Genomic DNA, 15283 nt, shown 5'->3' with positions numbered 1-15283 from the left:
AAGTACAGAGCACAGTCTGACAGTCCTGTTTCGATGGGAATTTACAAAGAGATTTCAGAAATTCTTTTTCTGATCCCAAAGCCTGCAACTCTGGTTGAACAGCACCCACAAAACAATCCTGTGGTATTTCTTTCACTACCTGGAGAATTATAAACACGTGTTGTCACAGCACCCAGACTTCTGCTATTTGAAATTCAAGCACATCTAACTTCTCCCTGCGGGTCAGATCACAGCTGATTCTAGATAACCACACGATAATTCAGATGCACAACGGAAAAAACACATTTTCACAACTTTCAGGGCTAGCAGAGTTAGATTTGTGTGCAATAAAAACGAGGAGAGCTTCTGTCAGGAGAGCCCAGCTCAGAGCCCTGGCGTCAGAGGGGCTGCTGGGTCACACTGACGTGGGGATGAGCAGTTGTTTGGGAAGCTGCATGCACCAGTGACACAGGAAAGGCAGATGCTGCTGCAGTCTTTCATTAGTGCTCGACTGTAATTGTATTTCTGAGTCTGGCAGATGCTGCTTCCTCACTTTTAACAGCGGCTATTGAGTTTAGTAACATTATCACAATAGCGACCTAAATGCAGAAATCTGAAGGAAAAAAGCTTGAGGCAAATAGCTGGAAAGCAATTCTAAAGCTATTAAAGAGGTCTGTGCAGAGAGCACTCTGTCCTGGACTGGAAGGATGAGGGTGGCATTGTGTCTATGCTGTAGGCAGAAATATTTTGAGTAATCAAGAGAAAAGCTCATCTGCCATTTTGCTAAGAATTTATGTTTACAGATCCCAGAAATGACACAGGTTGCAAAGGACCTCCAGGTCATCTGGTCTGAAACCCACTCAAAGCATGACTCATTCATGCACACTCAATGCAGATCACCAGATCACAGGATAATTCAGAATTCCAGGAAGCCCCAGTGGTTTCTTGCCCTGATTGGCTGCCAAAACAGGATGAGCTGCAAGGTCAGATGGGGTTACCTTGAGCTTTATCCAGTCTGGGTAAAGTCTGGTTTTTAAAACCTTCAAGGACAGAGGATGCACAGCTTTCTGGGCAGCCTACTCCAACTACCTGACATCACTGTGGAAATGTTTTCCCCTTAAATTTAGTCACAAGGTATTTTTTTTTTAACTGACTGTTGTCTATTCTCCATGAGAAAAATTAAGAACTCCACAGAACAAAAAGATTTTATGCATCACTTAAAGCCCAGATCACTATGGGCAAGAGAAGAGACTACTGTGCTATTTAAGACTTGTAGATGGAAAACTGTACTTTCTTTATTCTGACATTTCTGTACTGTTTACATAGCTGGTTAATATATTTATGTATACAACAGTGCAATGTATACAATGCCAAAAATCAGAATTTATGTATATTCTGTTGTTTTTAAATACTCTGTATGAGTCTGTACATCACAGCATTCCCTTTGAGAATGATCAAGCCCCAAAAGTACACTACAAATAATTGGCAGATCCTGCTTTAAGCTCTTCAGTACTGGGATTCAATTTAGAATTACAAATCAACACAAGCACTTCAAACTTGGCAAATTTGCCATGAAGACACTTTCCACGCAGCCTCACCAGAAAAAAGCTGGGGATGCCAAATATCTGCCTTATTCATCCCAGAAAAAACAGAATAAAAAGCAAGTTAGAAAAAATGCAAGAATCTCTCAAACCAAAATTTGATCAGTTGAATTTTGGGAAGACTGATGATAGCAGTTTCTGAAAGCACACACATGACTTGTCACTTCATACAAGTCTATTTTAGCTTGTTACAGTTCAAGTTGTAAATATTACATCTAGTTCCAATTTTAACCCAGGTCAGATGAGTGATAATTTGTCACCACTTTTGACATCCCTTTAACTGTCAATATGTCAAACTCCAGGCACCAATATGATTATTGGTCCTGTCCAAGTGCAGTGTTGAGCTTTCCCTAATGACCAGATATTAAGTGAAGGAGGAGAAGGTTGTAAGCTTTTGGCTTCGTTTTTTGAGAGAGAAACACAACAAGCCTCTGATTTTAAAATATATGTACCACAGGAGTAGATCTCCCGATGGTTTGCAACATCAAAACAGAGCCCACTGTGAGGATTTTTCTTGCTCAGTAAAACATGAGGATCACAAGCAGAAGATTTAGGATCAACACTCCTGAGCACTTGTATGATTAGTAACTATGCAAAGTAAATTTCCTCAAGGAAAAGGATTTATTGAAAACTGTTACTTGCCAGGCATTTGAGAAATGAGACTTCATCCCTCATATTATTGTGCTATACAGCCTCTTTAAACAGCAGAGATTTTATGATAGCTCCTTGTTCCAGGAGCCAGAGCACGGCTGCAGTAAAAAGGCTCCCAGAGTGTTTGTGTGAGTGTGGGTGCAGGGAGGGAAGTGTTTTACTGAGACAGGACAGATGCTGGCTCACAAACTCAGCGTCCACTGCTGCTTTGGGGTCTATTTGGGCTGCCCAGAGGGAAGGAGCTGCAGGGCTGGGCTGTGCCCCCCATGCACTGACTGGCAGCACTCTGGCAAGCTCCTGAAAGAGCCTGTCCACATTCCAGCGGAGCTGAAGGACAGCTGAGCAGGACATTGAAATGTCTTCCAGTTTCTAGAATGCCCAAAGTCAGCTGAAGGTCTCCTGGACTAACCCTCCACAGCTAATGGTTACTCGAAAACTTCCACCTTAAGCTGAAGCCCTTGCCATTCTTTTGGCATTTAAATGCAAGAAATGAAAACAATTACATTAATCAAGCACTATTTCACAGCTTGGATGCATTGTTCCCCCAAGAAAATGAAAGTTTCCGTTCACTGTATCAAATAAACCCACAAAAGCTAAAAAAATCCCCCCAGTTATCCCTTTCTGGAAAACAACACAGATCTCTCAAACCCAAACTGACCTAAAATTCCCAGAAGGCACTTGATACAACCTGCTGAAAAGAAGGTTTTCTTTTAGGGTAGGGTACAGTAGCTACAAAGCTTTCTATCATCCTCTCCTCTGGCACCTTCAAAAAGAATAAGGAAAACTCCATGGTCCAAGAAAAGCTTCTGCTCCACAGAACAGATGTGTGGTTGGACTCCAAGAATCATTTTTGCTGCTCTGTTGGTTACCACTGCATACTTAAGAAACACGTAAGATTTGTGAAATCAGCAATTTAACAGAAATCCAATTGCAATTATTTTTGTGGGTAAAGTTAATGACTTAAGATAGTTACTTATAATGAAAATTCAGAAACAACATTTTGAATTAAACCCATAGGTTTTAAAAAAAGCCCAATGAAACCACACCCTAATCCTCAACAAAAAACCCTCTGAACCCTTATTATCTAACCATGCCTAGTTATTTTCTTGCCAAATATAATATAATCCTGGCTCACCACCTCTGCCTTATAGGGCAGAAATGTGGAATGCTGATGCCAGCCAGGTGGTCTAAAATTTGTTCTGAATTCATTTCCCCTGCACCAAAGTCAAAGAGGACACTTGAAGATGTGACCATGTCTGAGATGAGAACCCCTTTATCTGCTCTGGGGCTCCTGACACCAGTGTTAGGCCCTTAGAGAGAAAATTCAGCCAGAATACAGAATAATTCTGGCCCATATTGTGACAGTATATTCAAACTGAAGAATAATTACATGTCTGAAAAACTCTGATTAATTCTATCCAAAACAATTAATAAAAAAATTATCTGTTCTGAAATTTCATAGTAATTATTTTTTCCTTTTAAATAATATATTTTCTTTCTAAATAATATTTTTTTCCTTCTAAGTAATACAGGACCCACAAGGACTCCCTTTTTTGTCACTGTGTCCTGCTTTATTATAAAGCCAGTACATTTTCCAAACGGCTCCTGCTCCAGCTCAGGAAATCAGACAGGCTACCAGGATACCTTAATCAGAGTGTTCTTATCAGAGTGTCTCCAGACTAATAAGAAGAAATCCAATCTAGTGCCCATGGAACACTAAATTAGATCTAATCATAGGGCACTCTTCCAATTGTTCAACAGCAGGTCTAAGACCAACGAATGCCATTTATTTTTTTTTTAGTAGCCATTAAAATACTACAAGCAATCCCAGAGCAGCTGCTTCAAAGCCACAATCCAAAAAGCTGCAGCCATTTGTTTGCATTTTAAACATGATCATTGAGTGCTCTCCTTGCCAAAAGATACTTTACATACAAACACGCTCAAGAAGACCCTGGAAAGCTCCAGGGTCATGATATTTTGGGAATCCCAAAATGAGGCAACCTACTTACATTGTCTCAGCTTGAGAATGTTTAAAGAGTTGAAGCACATCATCTTTCAGTGGCTCCCTGGCACACAGATTGTTTCCTTAACAACAAGGCATCACTTGGGCTAATTCTGACTAAAAACAATTGTATGTTGTCTTAAATATTCACTTCACTGAAGGCCACTCTACATGCATGCCAGGACTATTCTGTAAAGAGTTAAAATTGATTAATGCCTTATGCAAAAGTTCTAGACCCAAATTTTTATAGGACACAGTGATCCATGTGTTGAGTGATCTTCTTATTATATTTTCCTACTGGGAAGGATTCTATCTGTAAAGTGTCTTGAATTAGACAGAACAAGAAGAGTATCTCTTCAAAGTTGTGAAATATTTGGGTTGCAGAGGACTGTTGTAAACTCAGATTTTTTAAAACAGAGTTTTTTTTTCTCAGAGGTCAAAGTAGGATGAGTCACACCTGCAAAACCATCACCAAAATTTCTCTTACTGCCCAGGCTGCCATGGAAACACTGAACTACCAGAAAACTTGTGAGGTTTGGGGCAGGAGAGAGGAAAGGAGCTGCCAGGAAAAGGTGCACAGGGTGAAGATAAAACGACCTAGGGACTGTCACAGCCAAACCAAAGGGGCTCTTGGTTGCCCTGTTCTGGAGCAGGGTGGTCCATGTCTGCAATTAAGGTCTTATGGATAAATTACACATCTGAGCAGTCCTTCACTTAGCATAGAGAGTCATTTCAGTGACCTCATTTGGCTTGTTTGGCTTTGCTCATGAATGCTGATCTAAATCTAAGCTGACTTTGCTATCCCATACAGGGGAGCAAAGGCTGCAGTCACAGTGACACATCCAATGGCAATGACAATCCTTGGGAAATTCATTGCTGGCTACAGCAGGACTCTCAGAAAGGCTTCAAGTAACATGTCCAAAAGCTACTTCATATTCTATATTAAATCTGATTTACTGTTTGGGGTGGAGTGCTATATGTGACATAAACCACAATTGACTCCCTTTTGATACATCACCTTTATTTTCTGAGTGCATCATCTATGATGGTAATCAGAACATCAGTGATACACATAAAACTCACTTCCCTGCTCTGCCCTCTACTGCCTGGATGATGATTCCCTTCCCTTTGAAGGAGTTACTGGTTCCCAATGTGATCATGGAGACAAGAGTGAGTGAAATTTGCAATTTCACATTTGGCTTAGGAAATTTTTTCTGCTCCATTAACACATACTGAATCTCTCTATGTCTTACCCTGATCATGACTGCAAGTTAAATCACACATGGCATAAAATACTTTAAATAACAATGTATTGTAAAATCATTTCTCTTGCAACTAAGCCCCAATTGACATCATAAGAACACAGAACTGAGCATGAGTTGAAGCAGTCTGACCTCTCACATTGCCCTTTCACTTGCCCCAGCAGGTTCTTGCAGCACAGAAGCCCTGAAGGATCCAGACATTCAACCACAAGTGCTAAATGTGCAAAAACAATCAGATGGCATCCCCACCCACGCATCAGCCTGTGACCAAATTTCCTTTCTTGGACCGAGTCTCTCATTTCCTCCCCACACTAAAATCCTCTGTGTCTATTATCCATTATACAGACTGTGCTATAAAACTGTTGACACCTTCCTTTTTTAGTTTTTTCAGCCCTTGCCTCCCTCTTGCCTGACAGAGACAACAGACTAGCACATCCCAGGGAGTTTGCAGTGGAAAAGGTGGTTCTATTCATGTCAGAAGCTGAAAGAACAGTAAATCAGCTAGTCAGTAAAATAAAGAAGAGGAAGGGATCATACTCACAGCAGCTGCAGAGACACAAGATCATCAAAAAGGCCCTGGGGAATCTCCGTGATCTTGTTTCCATAGAGCACTCTGAAAGATTCAGGAAGACAAAATAAATCTTAAATAACAACCCAGTTTAGTGTCCTCCCACATCTCTGCATTATCATCTTTATTGATCACGGTGCACCATGCCCAGGATCTGTGGGCATTTCATTTAACCACTGATCTCATTTTCTTTTCAGAGAGCACATGGCATTAAATGAGTCGTTATGATTCAGGCTTCGTCTGGTGTTGGAAGGCATTTTTAATGTAGAAACTGGACATCATCCAAAAACTGTATCTGAAATATTTCTCATTCTGTTAAGGGATTTTTTTTCCCCATCCTTTTTAGAAATATTTTAGCCACTGAAAGGCTCACATTGTCTGATGCAAAAACCTAGAATTCTGCTCAGTAATACTGAATTTTAAAAGCCAGAGAGCACAAGCTGGTTGTCAATAAAATTTCATATAACTGAGTCTCTTAAGATACAGTAATTGGCATGAAATGTGACACAGACATCATCGGATAAAATATTATGGCTTCACCAGCTGCTGTTACCATTTCAATGAACTAATATAAAGAAATTTATCCTGAACTGGAAATAGAAATATATTTCAGGAACTCAAAAATAATTTATGTATAGCTTAGTTATAAAAATCAGTAAAGCTTTAATAACAAAGCTATATATGAGCTATATATGTGTATATTTAATCAACCAAAAATATACGACCTGATATCCATGATTCAGTTTTAACATGAAAAATATTTCATTTTTTAATGGAAAAATGCACATATATTATCCTTAGAAACTGAACGAAGGAGGAAGAGAGACAGAACCACCATTATGCTGAGATGTGTTACCCAATGATCAGAGCAAAATCACGTATGACAGGAACACCAGAAATTCAATCATGGCTGAAGTATTTGCTCATGTCATTTCTGCAGGTCGGTGTCATTTGTCAAAACCAGAGAGTGGCTGAGGAGCTTATGTGAGTCCTGCTAAAAGGGAAGATGATGAGCCTCCCTCTGACAACATTTTGCTTTACCTAAACACTTTAAGCTGAGAAAACCAGAATTCATGTAATTTCTGTGCTCTACATAGGACATGACAAATGGTTATGAACCAGCTCATGCCAAAACTCTGCTGCTGATGTGTCACTAAATTGGTTGATTCCCTCCCTTTTTAATGTGGAACAATAGGCTGGCAATGAATCAAAAGGCCATGTGAGGCTTGGATGTTGGCTGAAATCCTGGCTTACCCTGCCTCACAACGTCTGAACTGTTAGGCAGAGTTGAACACAGTGAAAAACAAACTCTTAATATAACAGACCATTTCCAATACCCCCTGGCCTTCCCAGAGCATCTCTACTTCAGTTTACTCCTCATCACTCACTGGGAGCCCATCACCCCTGTGGGAGCCTTCCCAGATCAGCTCATTTCTGAGCCTAAACAAAACACCACCATTTAAATACCATTTAAATACCAAACCCTAAACTGAAACCAAATTTTTCATTTCTTTTGCAGTTCAGCAGGAACTGAAGAGCTACTCAAGAAACTAAGGGTCATCCAGCATTCTATCCCCTCTAAACAAATGTAACAATTTCTCTATCTAGTACAGAGTCAGGAGGTGTTTGTAATGTGCTGCTCCCATTAGTGTTTCTTGTGAGTAATGAATGCTTCTAAATTTTTCTGGGTTTTAACTTTAGCTTCAGAAGACACACAAAACTTCCTATTTCAACAAAATTTAATGCAATTCATGGAGATTTTTATACTCTATCCAAAGCTAGATGGAAATGGTGGCTGAACTTGGACAGGTTTAACAGAATCGTTCAGACAAACATTCAAGTCCCTGGATTTCACTGGGTTCTAAACCAACATATGAAAGGCTGACTTAAAGATTTCCTTCTGAACAAAGATGCGTGCACCTATACCAGAAAGCAAAACTAAAACCTCTGCAAGTAAAATACTTGTGAAAGGTTAAAATATGAATGCCCACAGAACCCAGTGTGCCTCCTCTTCACCTTTCAGTCTTTCTGAAAAACCCTTCTTTAGCAAGTGTGTCATCTGTACAACGAGTTTAGACTGCAAACTCTGGGATGTCAGAAAAATATCTTCCTGAGTTTTGTGAAGGAGCAGGATCAGCAGTCCTGATCAATAATTCATAGTACAACAGCAGAGAAGAACTGAGAAGGTAAGATTTACAAAATGCTCATGGAAAGTAAAAATATCCCCACTTCAGCCTAAGGGTTATTCTGGCCATGGAGGTAAAACACTTAGGGAAAGCAAAACCTTAAAGAAATATCAACACTCATGTCCTATGCTACTACTGAATGTAAATATCAAAATAAGACCCTCAAAGCCAATTTTTGAAATTTATTTTTCATTTGAGAGCCAGAAGGTCACAGTGCAGTGTGCTACCGAACTTTCAGCCTGGGATGTGTTTATACATCTTCTTTATTGTTTTGAGCAAAATAAAACAGATCAAAGTAGCTTATAAAAGAAAACAAAGCTCCATTTTTTAGAAGACATGAAAAGGAAAATAAGCATTTTCCAAACTAATTTGGCTTATGTGCATGTGGCACATTAGCATTCAAACAGATTAGCAGCTAAACAAAAGTCAGTATGAGAGCTCAGGCACTTGTCTCTAATTCATATTCATGCTCAGCACTGCACAGAGCCACATTAGCTCGTGCCATGTCTGCCTGCCATGCCAGGGCTGCACAGAGGAGGGGACATCTGCACTGCTCTGCAGCTCCTCTCTGCAGCTCTCATTGCCCTTCACTGCAGGAAAAAGCCCAAAAAACCTGCTTTGCTCAGAGCTCTCTGTATCAGTCAGGAGAGCACCCACACCAAGGATCATGACTTGGGCTGGCTCCTGGTGCATCAGGCTCCTGCTCTGATCCAGCAGCTGCTGCCCTGGAGTGATGGAGGCAGCCAGGCTGGGAATTCCTGTGACCCTCCTCTCCAAAAACCCCCCAAAACCTGAAAATAAACAAAAAACGCCTCCCAAAACCCAACCAAAAAGCCCATAAAACAAAACAACAGACAAAACCAAAACAAAACAAACTTTAAAAACCAGGAAACACGACCAATTCAAGAGCTTAATTTAAATCTGCAGCGCTTTTACCAGCAGTGGTAAATTTTAGAAGATTTGGCCTGTGGCATTACAAAATGGTGTTCACTTGTTTCCCCTACACGTGTTGCAGGACATGCAGGTGTCCTGGCTAATGTGCAAGCTTGGCACAGAACACAACCCTTCCTCTATCCCAAAGCACCTGAAATTTTAGACCCAAAGCATTTTTTTAATTAAAAACACACTAACAAAGTTAACATGTAATAAAAATAAAATTAGCTCAGTAATTGCCGCCAATAGACAGTGAATCGGTGAATTAGAACATTTATTAGAACACCAAAAAAATTACTAGGATTTTTTTTTTTTTTTTTTTTTTTGGTAGGGGCTCCTCATTCCTTATTGGCTTCTCATCTTTAGGAAAGCAAGTCAGCCTTGGATCTGACAAATACCATAGCACATAAAGCACAGACCCCAGGCAGCACTGCAAGCATTGCAAATCCCTGGGAGCAGCACTCTAAAGAGTCATTATGGATCTGAAACAAGAAGTTATACAAATACAAAACATTCACAAATGAGGCATTGTGTTTCTTCAGCCTGATTCTGGCATCATATTTTAATAGCCCCCTAAAGATGTATCTATCCCAAGACACTAAATTTTCAATTAAATAGATATTAAATTTCCAATTAAATAATTAATTGTTACTAGTAAACTTCAAGTTTTGCTGTTTAACCCGACTGTTATTCTGAAATAAAGATTAAACAGTGTAAATAGTCCCTGCATGGATTGATCTGCAATTCTAGGACACACCAAACACAAACAAAGCACAGGAAGCAAATGTAGCTACAAGTTCAGTGAGACTATAATCAATGATGGACCAAACCTTCAGCAGAAGGGTCTTAAAACACGAAATTTACACTGATTCTTCACAGTCTGTATCCATTCTGACCTCTTGCACCACTTTAAAAGGAGGGAATTTGCCCCGACTTTACCAATACATGGCCTTTCAGATGCACTGAAATTTAACATGTCACCATCAAAGGGTGTGAAACAATAATTGCCGTGTTCTTTATTCTGTCTCTGCTCCTCAGCTTCCTTACTTGCAAATGTAGTTGCAATTTAGCTGCTTCATTAAGTCAGATCACAGAATACAGAGATCTTTCCTTGAAGGTGACAGAGTTTTTTGAGGTATGAAAGCCTAGCACAGAATCCCTTACTTTCCACCATATGGTTTCCAGCTAAGTGTTCCTTTATTTTGGCTGGGCTGAAACATTCTTACTGAAGTGTCAAATTGTGACTTTATGCAATGTCTTTTTCAGCCCTCAGAATGCTTTTAATGTTCCTTCAGACTGTGAAAACAATTCTTGCTAGGGAGAATTATATTTCCCAAGCTACGTACAATGGCACAGGCTCAACACGAATTCAGGTTTTCAGAAGAGGACAAATTGATAGGGATAAAAACAGCAATAAATTTCTAATATCTAAAAGAAACTTAGACATGTAATTTTTTCCCCCCTGCACTATTTCATATTTCTTCAGAACAAGCTAAGCTAAATAAATCACAGTAAAACTATCCAAAGCAATTTGTTACCTTAAAATAAGTTTGTCAGCTATTGCAATAGACAGTGTTTTATTGCAGATTTCAAATCACCATGAATGACACCCCATACATCATCACCCAGGAGATGATGGTCTAAATGGGACTGCTATGTCAAAACCTAAGCTGTCTCTTGTCTCTGTGCCCAGGCTGATCTAAGCTTTGAAAGTGTTCATTAGCTTAATTCAGTATATGAACAAAACCAAAGGAATTCTCCCTCTGCAATGGTCTAAAACTTATTTATGCACTTTAACACCCTGAAGGCTTGGACTATTTTGTCATATCTCATAAAATGTCCCCAGACAGTCTGGACATGGCCTTCCAAACCTACATTTGTGGGATGTTTACTGGCCCCAAGAAATTACATTTATCTTTGATACTATTAACAATAACTAAAGGCTGATACAATTCTCTCACTGATACCAGACAGATTCTAAGTTGATTCAATGAGGAACTAATTTACTTTGGAAAGTGTGTGCAGGAATCTTGAAACATGAAACTATTCCTGTTGTCCCCCATGCTCTGGGCTGTGATTAACCACTGCAGCTCCTGCACAGGCCTTGGAACACAAGCACCAGGTACTACACACAGAGTGTTTTTTAAACTTTTCCTTCAAATTCAGATAATACATTCATTTGCAACCACCTATTTTTGCCACACTTCTCAATGCAAGGGTACTATCTGCTCTCATACTTATATGAAGAAGTATTGCATGGCAAGATTAATTCTTCCAGAACAAGAAGAAGAAAAGGAAAAGACAGTAAACTCCAGGAAGAAGAAGAAGAAGGAAAAAAAATTTCTTAAAGCATAATAATTCCAGTTCCTTATTCTGTAACAATCAGGGGGAAAAAAAAAGTTATGTGTCCTCAAATGTTTCTGAGTAGAAATTTCATGTTCTAAAGAGTAATATGAATAGGGAACAAAATCCCATTGAAAAATGAGCACAGAAAAAACAACTTATTTTTTCCTGCATGTGGGGAATGGAGAAGTCTTGAGTACCCTACAGGAACAAACTTGCCTTTCTTTTGCTAAATGCAGAGAAAACCCAAGGCAGAAATGGCTGCTTTCAAGCACAATCATTTTGCATCCTGTTTGACTCCCACAGGTGAATTTCTTGTTAGTGGAAATATATAGATTTACAATAAAAATGTATGACCTGTTAGCACATGGATCACTTAGCACTTTTAAAAGATTTAAGTCTTATACATTTTAGAGGAAACAGCTTCTGTTATAAACATTCCCATGTTTTGAAAACTGCCATACACTCTTTTTTTCTACCATCTCAACACAAGTACAACAGGCAGAGTACTCTGAGAAGCATTTCTGCCTGGAAACACCAAGCCAAGCTGTCTTCAGAAGAAAGCAGAGTAGAACCCACTAAATATAGGCCTGCATTAGGCAGGCAGACTAACCACGTTGGCTGCCTTCCAGAGGAGCACTCTGGCTCTCCAGACCCATAGGGAGCACTGTGATTGCATGCAAGCAGGGAGCAGAGGGAGGAGCACAAAATGGGAATAAAAACACCAAAAAAAGCGCAAGGATATTAGGTTGTACAGCAGCACTTCACTTTTAATGGAAAGCAAGTTGCTTACTCTTATTTGTGCATTAATACTTTCCCCTCCTTTCTTCTGGTTGGAACTCAGCTGGCTGAAAAGTCCAGCTGTTCTGCACAGAGATTTACCCTCGATGATGACTCATTAAAATGTATGTCCCAATCACTTCTGAGTGAGGTGCAGGAACAGGGAGAGTTGTTCCCTGTATGCAGAGCAGGGCTCCTTCAGGGTAAAGTCAAGTCACTGAGGCCTTGGGCACCAACAGACTGAGCTGCTAAGGGAGAAAACACCGCTAAAGCCACTGCCTCCCTTCATTCCTGCCTCCTTGTTCTCTCCCCTTTGGCAGTGCCATCGGGAGGACTGACACTCCCAAGGAGTCCTCTCTTCTCCTGCACTTGTCTTTCTGTGCCTGACTCAGCTGGGCTGGTGGCTGTGGCAAAGTTCAGACTGAATGAAGAAGATACTCTGCTTCTGAAGGGCAGGAACACGGGGCAGCTTTCTTCAGAGAAACCCACATTCTGCTGACCAGCATATCATTTTGCTCCATCAAGATTTCAAGGGCTCAGAAACTGAAGAACTACAGTGAGGAACCTGCCAGGGCTGGGTGATGGGTCATGAAAGATGAGGAAACTAACCATGGCTTGTCAGATACAGGGAAAACATCTGTAAGACCTACCTGCAACGAACAGCAGGGGCAAAACCTTTCAAAAGAAAGTAAAAACGCAGCAGAGAACTGACCCTAGAGGAGGAGGCTGATAATTTCAAGACTGGGGTTGATACTGTTATAGAAACAAGGCTGCCAAGGAGAGGAGAAACTGTGTTACAGCTTTGTGTGTCTGTGGTGGAGGGAAACTGAGGCAGACATGGAACAAAGGAAAGACTTGGAGGCAGCTCCTTTGCTGCAGCCTTTGCTGTGCTGCCTCTCATCTCCCTGCCACAACCTTCTGGCGTTGACTTAAGCACTGTTTTACCCACTTGGACAGAAACATACTCAAACATCATCTACTTAAAATATCGCCTCGGATGACTGGGCAGAGAATACACACTCATGTCACTTGCTTCTGTCTGCAAGTCAAAACACGACAAACTCCTGCCCAGTTTATATTCTCATTTCCTCTCTGTCCACTGGGATGTGTTTTGTCCCACTCTCCTGAGGCCACCCGGGGGTAACTGTGCTAAAGCTGAGTAAGTTCTGCCTTGGGAAGTCAAGGCCAGTGGGAATGTCTTGTCCAGCTCACCCCAAGCCAGGAGGTTTGCCAGGACCAGGCAGCTGCAGCCCTGCAGCATCAGCAGTAGTCCCATACTCAGCCAGAACTGTAGTGTTCAGTAAATGTCACTCCCTTGCTGAATTGTTTCCAGACAGCAGTGAGGGATTTGACCATTTCCACAGCATGTTGAATAACACCACCTGAACTATTCAACAAACACCAGCAACACTTAATAGATATTTCTGGCATTCTCCCAGCTGGATTCAGGGCACAAGAAAGGGCCAATCCTTCTGCATTCTGGCTCAGAGGTTTACTGCAACATGTAAGTTTAGTACTTAATAACTTTCTGATATTCTTCTGGGCAAAAAATCATTCAGTTTCTCAGAATTAGCACATATTCAGAAAATAAAACTGTGGCAGCTTGTAGAAAGAAACTACAGCTTTTTAAAAACCGAGCTGGGTTGTATGAATATTAATGAAATTGTTGTTTCCATATGGTTTTTTAAAATTAACACAGGTAAATATCATTCTAGTTCTGCTTCCCTCTTTTAACATGAGGCTTTCTACCACTCTCTTCTAGTTTATCCTCAATATGCAACTCCTGACCTTGTATTGCTCTTTTCAACCATTAAAAGCTTGACTGTTTTAATAGTGCTGTGGGTACCTAGGCTGAAATACAGCTGCATGTAAATTCAACTTGGTGCTAAATCAGTTTTCTGTGTTCTATAAAGAGAAACAAATGGCTGTCAAGAGATCCTACCTTCCTTTTATCTTCTGTATGAAATCATACCTGAGTCCCCTTCCAGCTTAACAAAGCAGTAATTACAGCTAAGGTGTATAAACACGAGGTTTTGGTGTGCCGTGAGGAGCAGCCTGCAGGTGCACGTGAACAGGAGATTGAATAATGAACTGATTTGAAGAAGTGCAGAAGTCAGCAGCCTTATGAGAGACTTGTAGACAGTCCTCCTTCCCAAACTTCATTTTTCATTTACAAAATTTTTCATTTATAAAAGATCAGATGCTTCACACAAGCTGGCAGTTGCATACAGAAACATATGTTCCCCCAGACAGCACATTATAATTTTTATTCCTCTTACATGCAAGCTCTCCCCAAATGCCCATTCAGTTCTGTTTTCTACTTACAATGAAATGAGAGATTTCAAGCCTTTGAATGCATCCGGTGCAATGTCAGTTATTTGATTCTTGCTGATGTCTCTGTGAAAAGAAAGAAGGATTTTAAAAAATGTTAGTAAACAGGGATCTAATGACAATATTTTAGCTGTAGCTTATTGGAAGAACTTGATTTAAAATCAGAAGTAAATGTTCAATTAATCACAGAGAAATGATGAACTATGTAATGGCAGAGATAGGCAAATCCCAGGAAGCATCAGAAAACATCAGTCAGTATGACAGGCCACAATAATAAGGCACCCTTCTTAATAAGGTCTTTGGTTTTATAGATGTTAACAAAAAAGGTTTTTAGGAAGAGCAGCAGTGACGTTGATAAAACCATCCCAAAGCCATTAACACTGGAGATGACACTGTGACCCTGTGGGGTGGCCCTCGAGCAGGAGGAGCAGCCCATGACAAAGCATAAAAGTGGTCTGAACATTTAAATGCAGGCATGGAAGGCCAACATTATATATAACATTGTCTAACAACAGAGAGGATCATGCAGAGTGCCCACCCAGCCCCTAACCCAAAGCAGGGAGCTCAGCACTGCTCCACTGAGCTCTGGGCTTTAATGGAAAAAAAAAAAAAAAAAAGAAAAAAAAAAGCAGCACAAAATCCACTCA

The 15283-nt window shown here is 40.3% G+C and overlaps 1 protein-coding gene across 3 annotated transcripts in view; it reads right to left on the bottom strand.

Annotated features, from left to right (window-relative positions):
• The window catches only part of SLIT3 (slit guidance ligand 3), a 471665-nt gene that overhangs the window by 134635 nt on the left and 321747 nt on the right, over positions 1-15283 (bottom strand). For all 3 annotated transcript variants that reach the window (XM_066328946.1, XM_066328944.1, XM_066328945.1), the window contains exons 11-12: positions 14631-14702; positions 6037-6108 (exon numbers count right to left, since the gene is read on the bottom strand). In XM_066328946.1, coding sequence (XP_066185043.1) covers positions 6037-6108; positions 14631-14702 — 144 coding nt within the window. The remainder of the gene's footprint in view (positions 1-6036; positions 6109-14630; positions 14703-15283) is intronic.

The sequence above is a fragment of the Sylvia atricapilla genome, chromosome 14 (assembly GCF_009819655.1).
Source record: "Sylvia atricapilla isolate bSylAtr1 chromosome 14, bSylAtr1.pri, whole genome shotgun sequence".
NCBI lineage: Eukaryota > Metazoa > Chordata > Aves > Passeriformes > Sylviidae > Sylvia > Sylvia atricapilla.
Note: the sequence above shows the minus strand (reverse complement) of the source record. Positions and strands in the feature narration are given on the sequence as shown.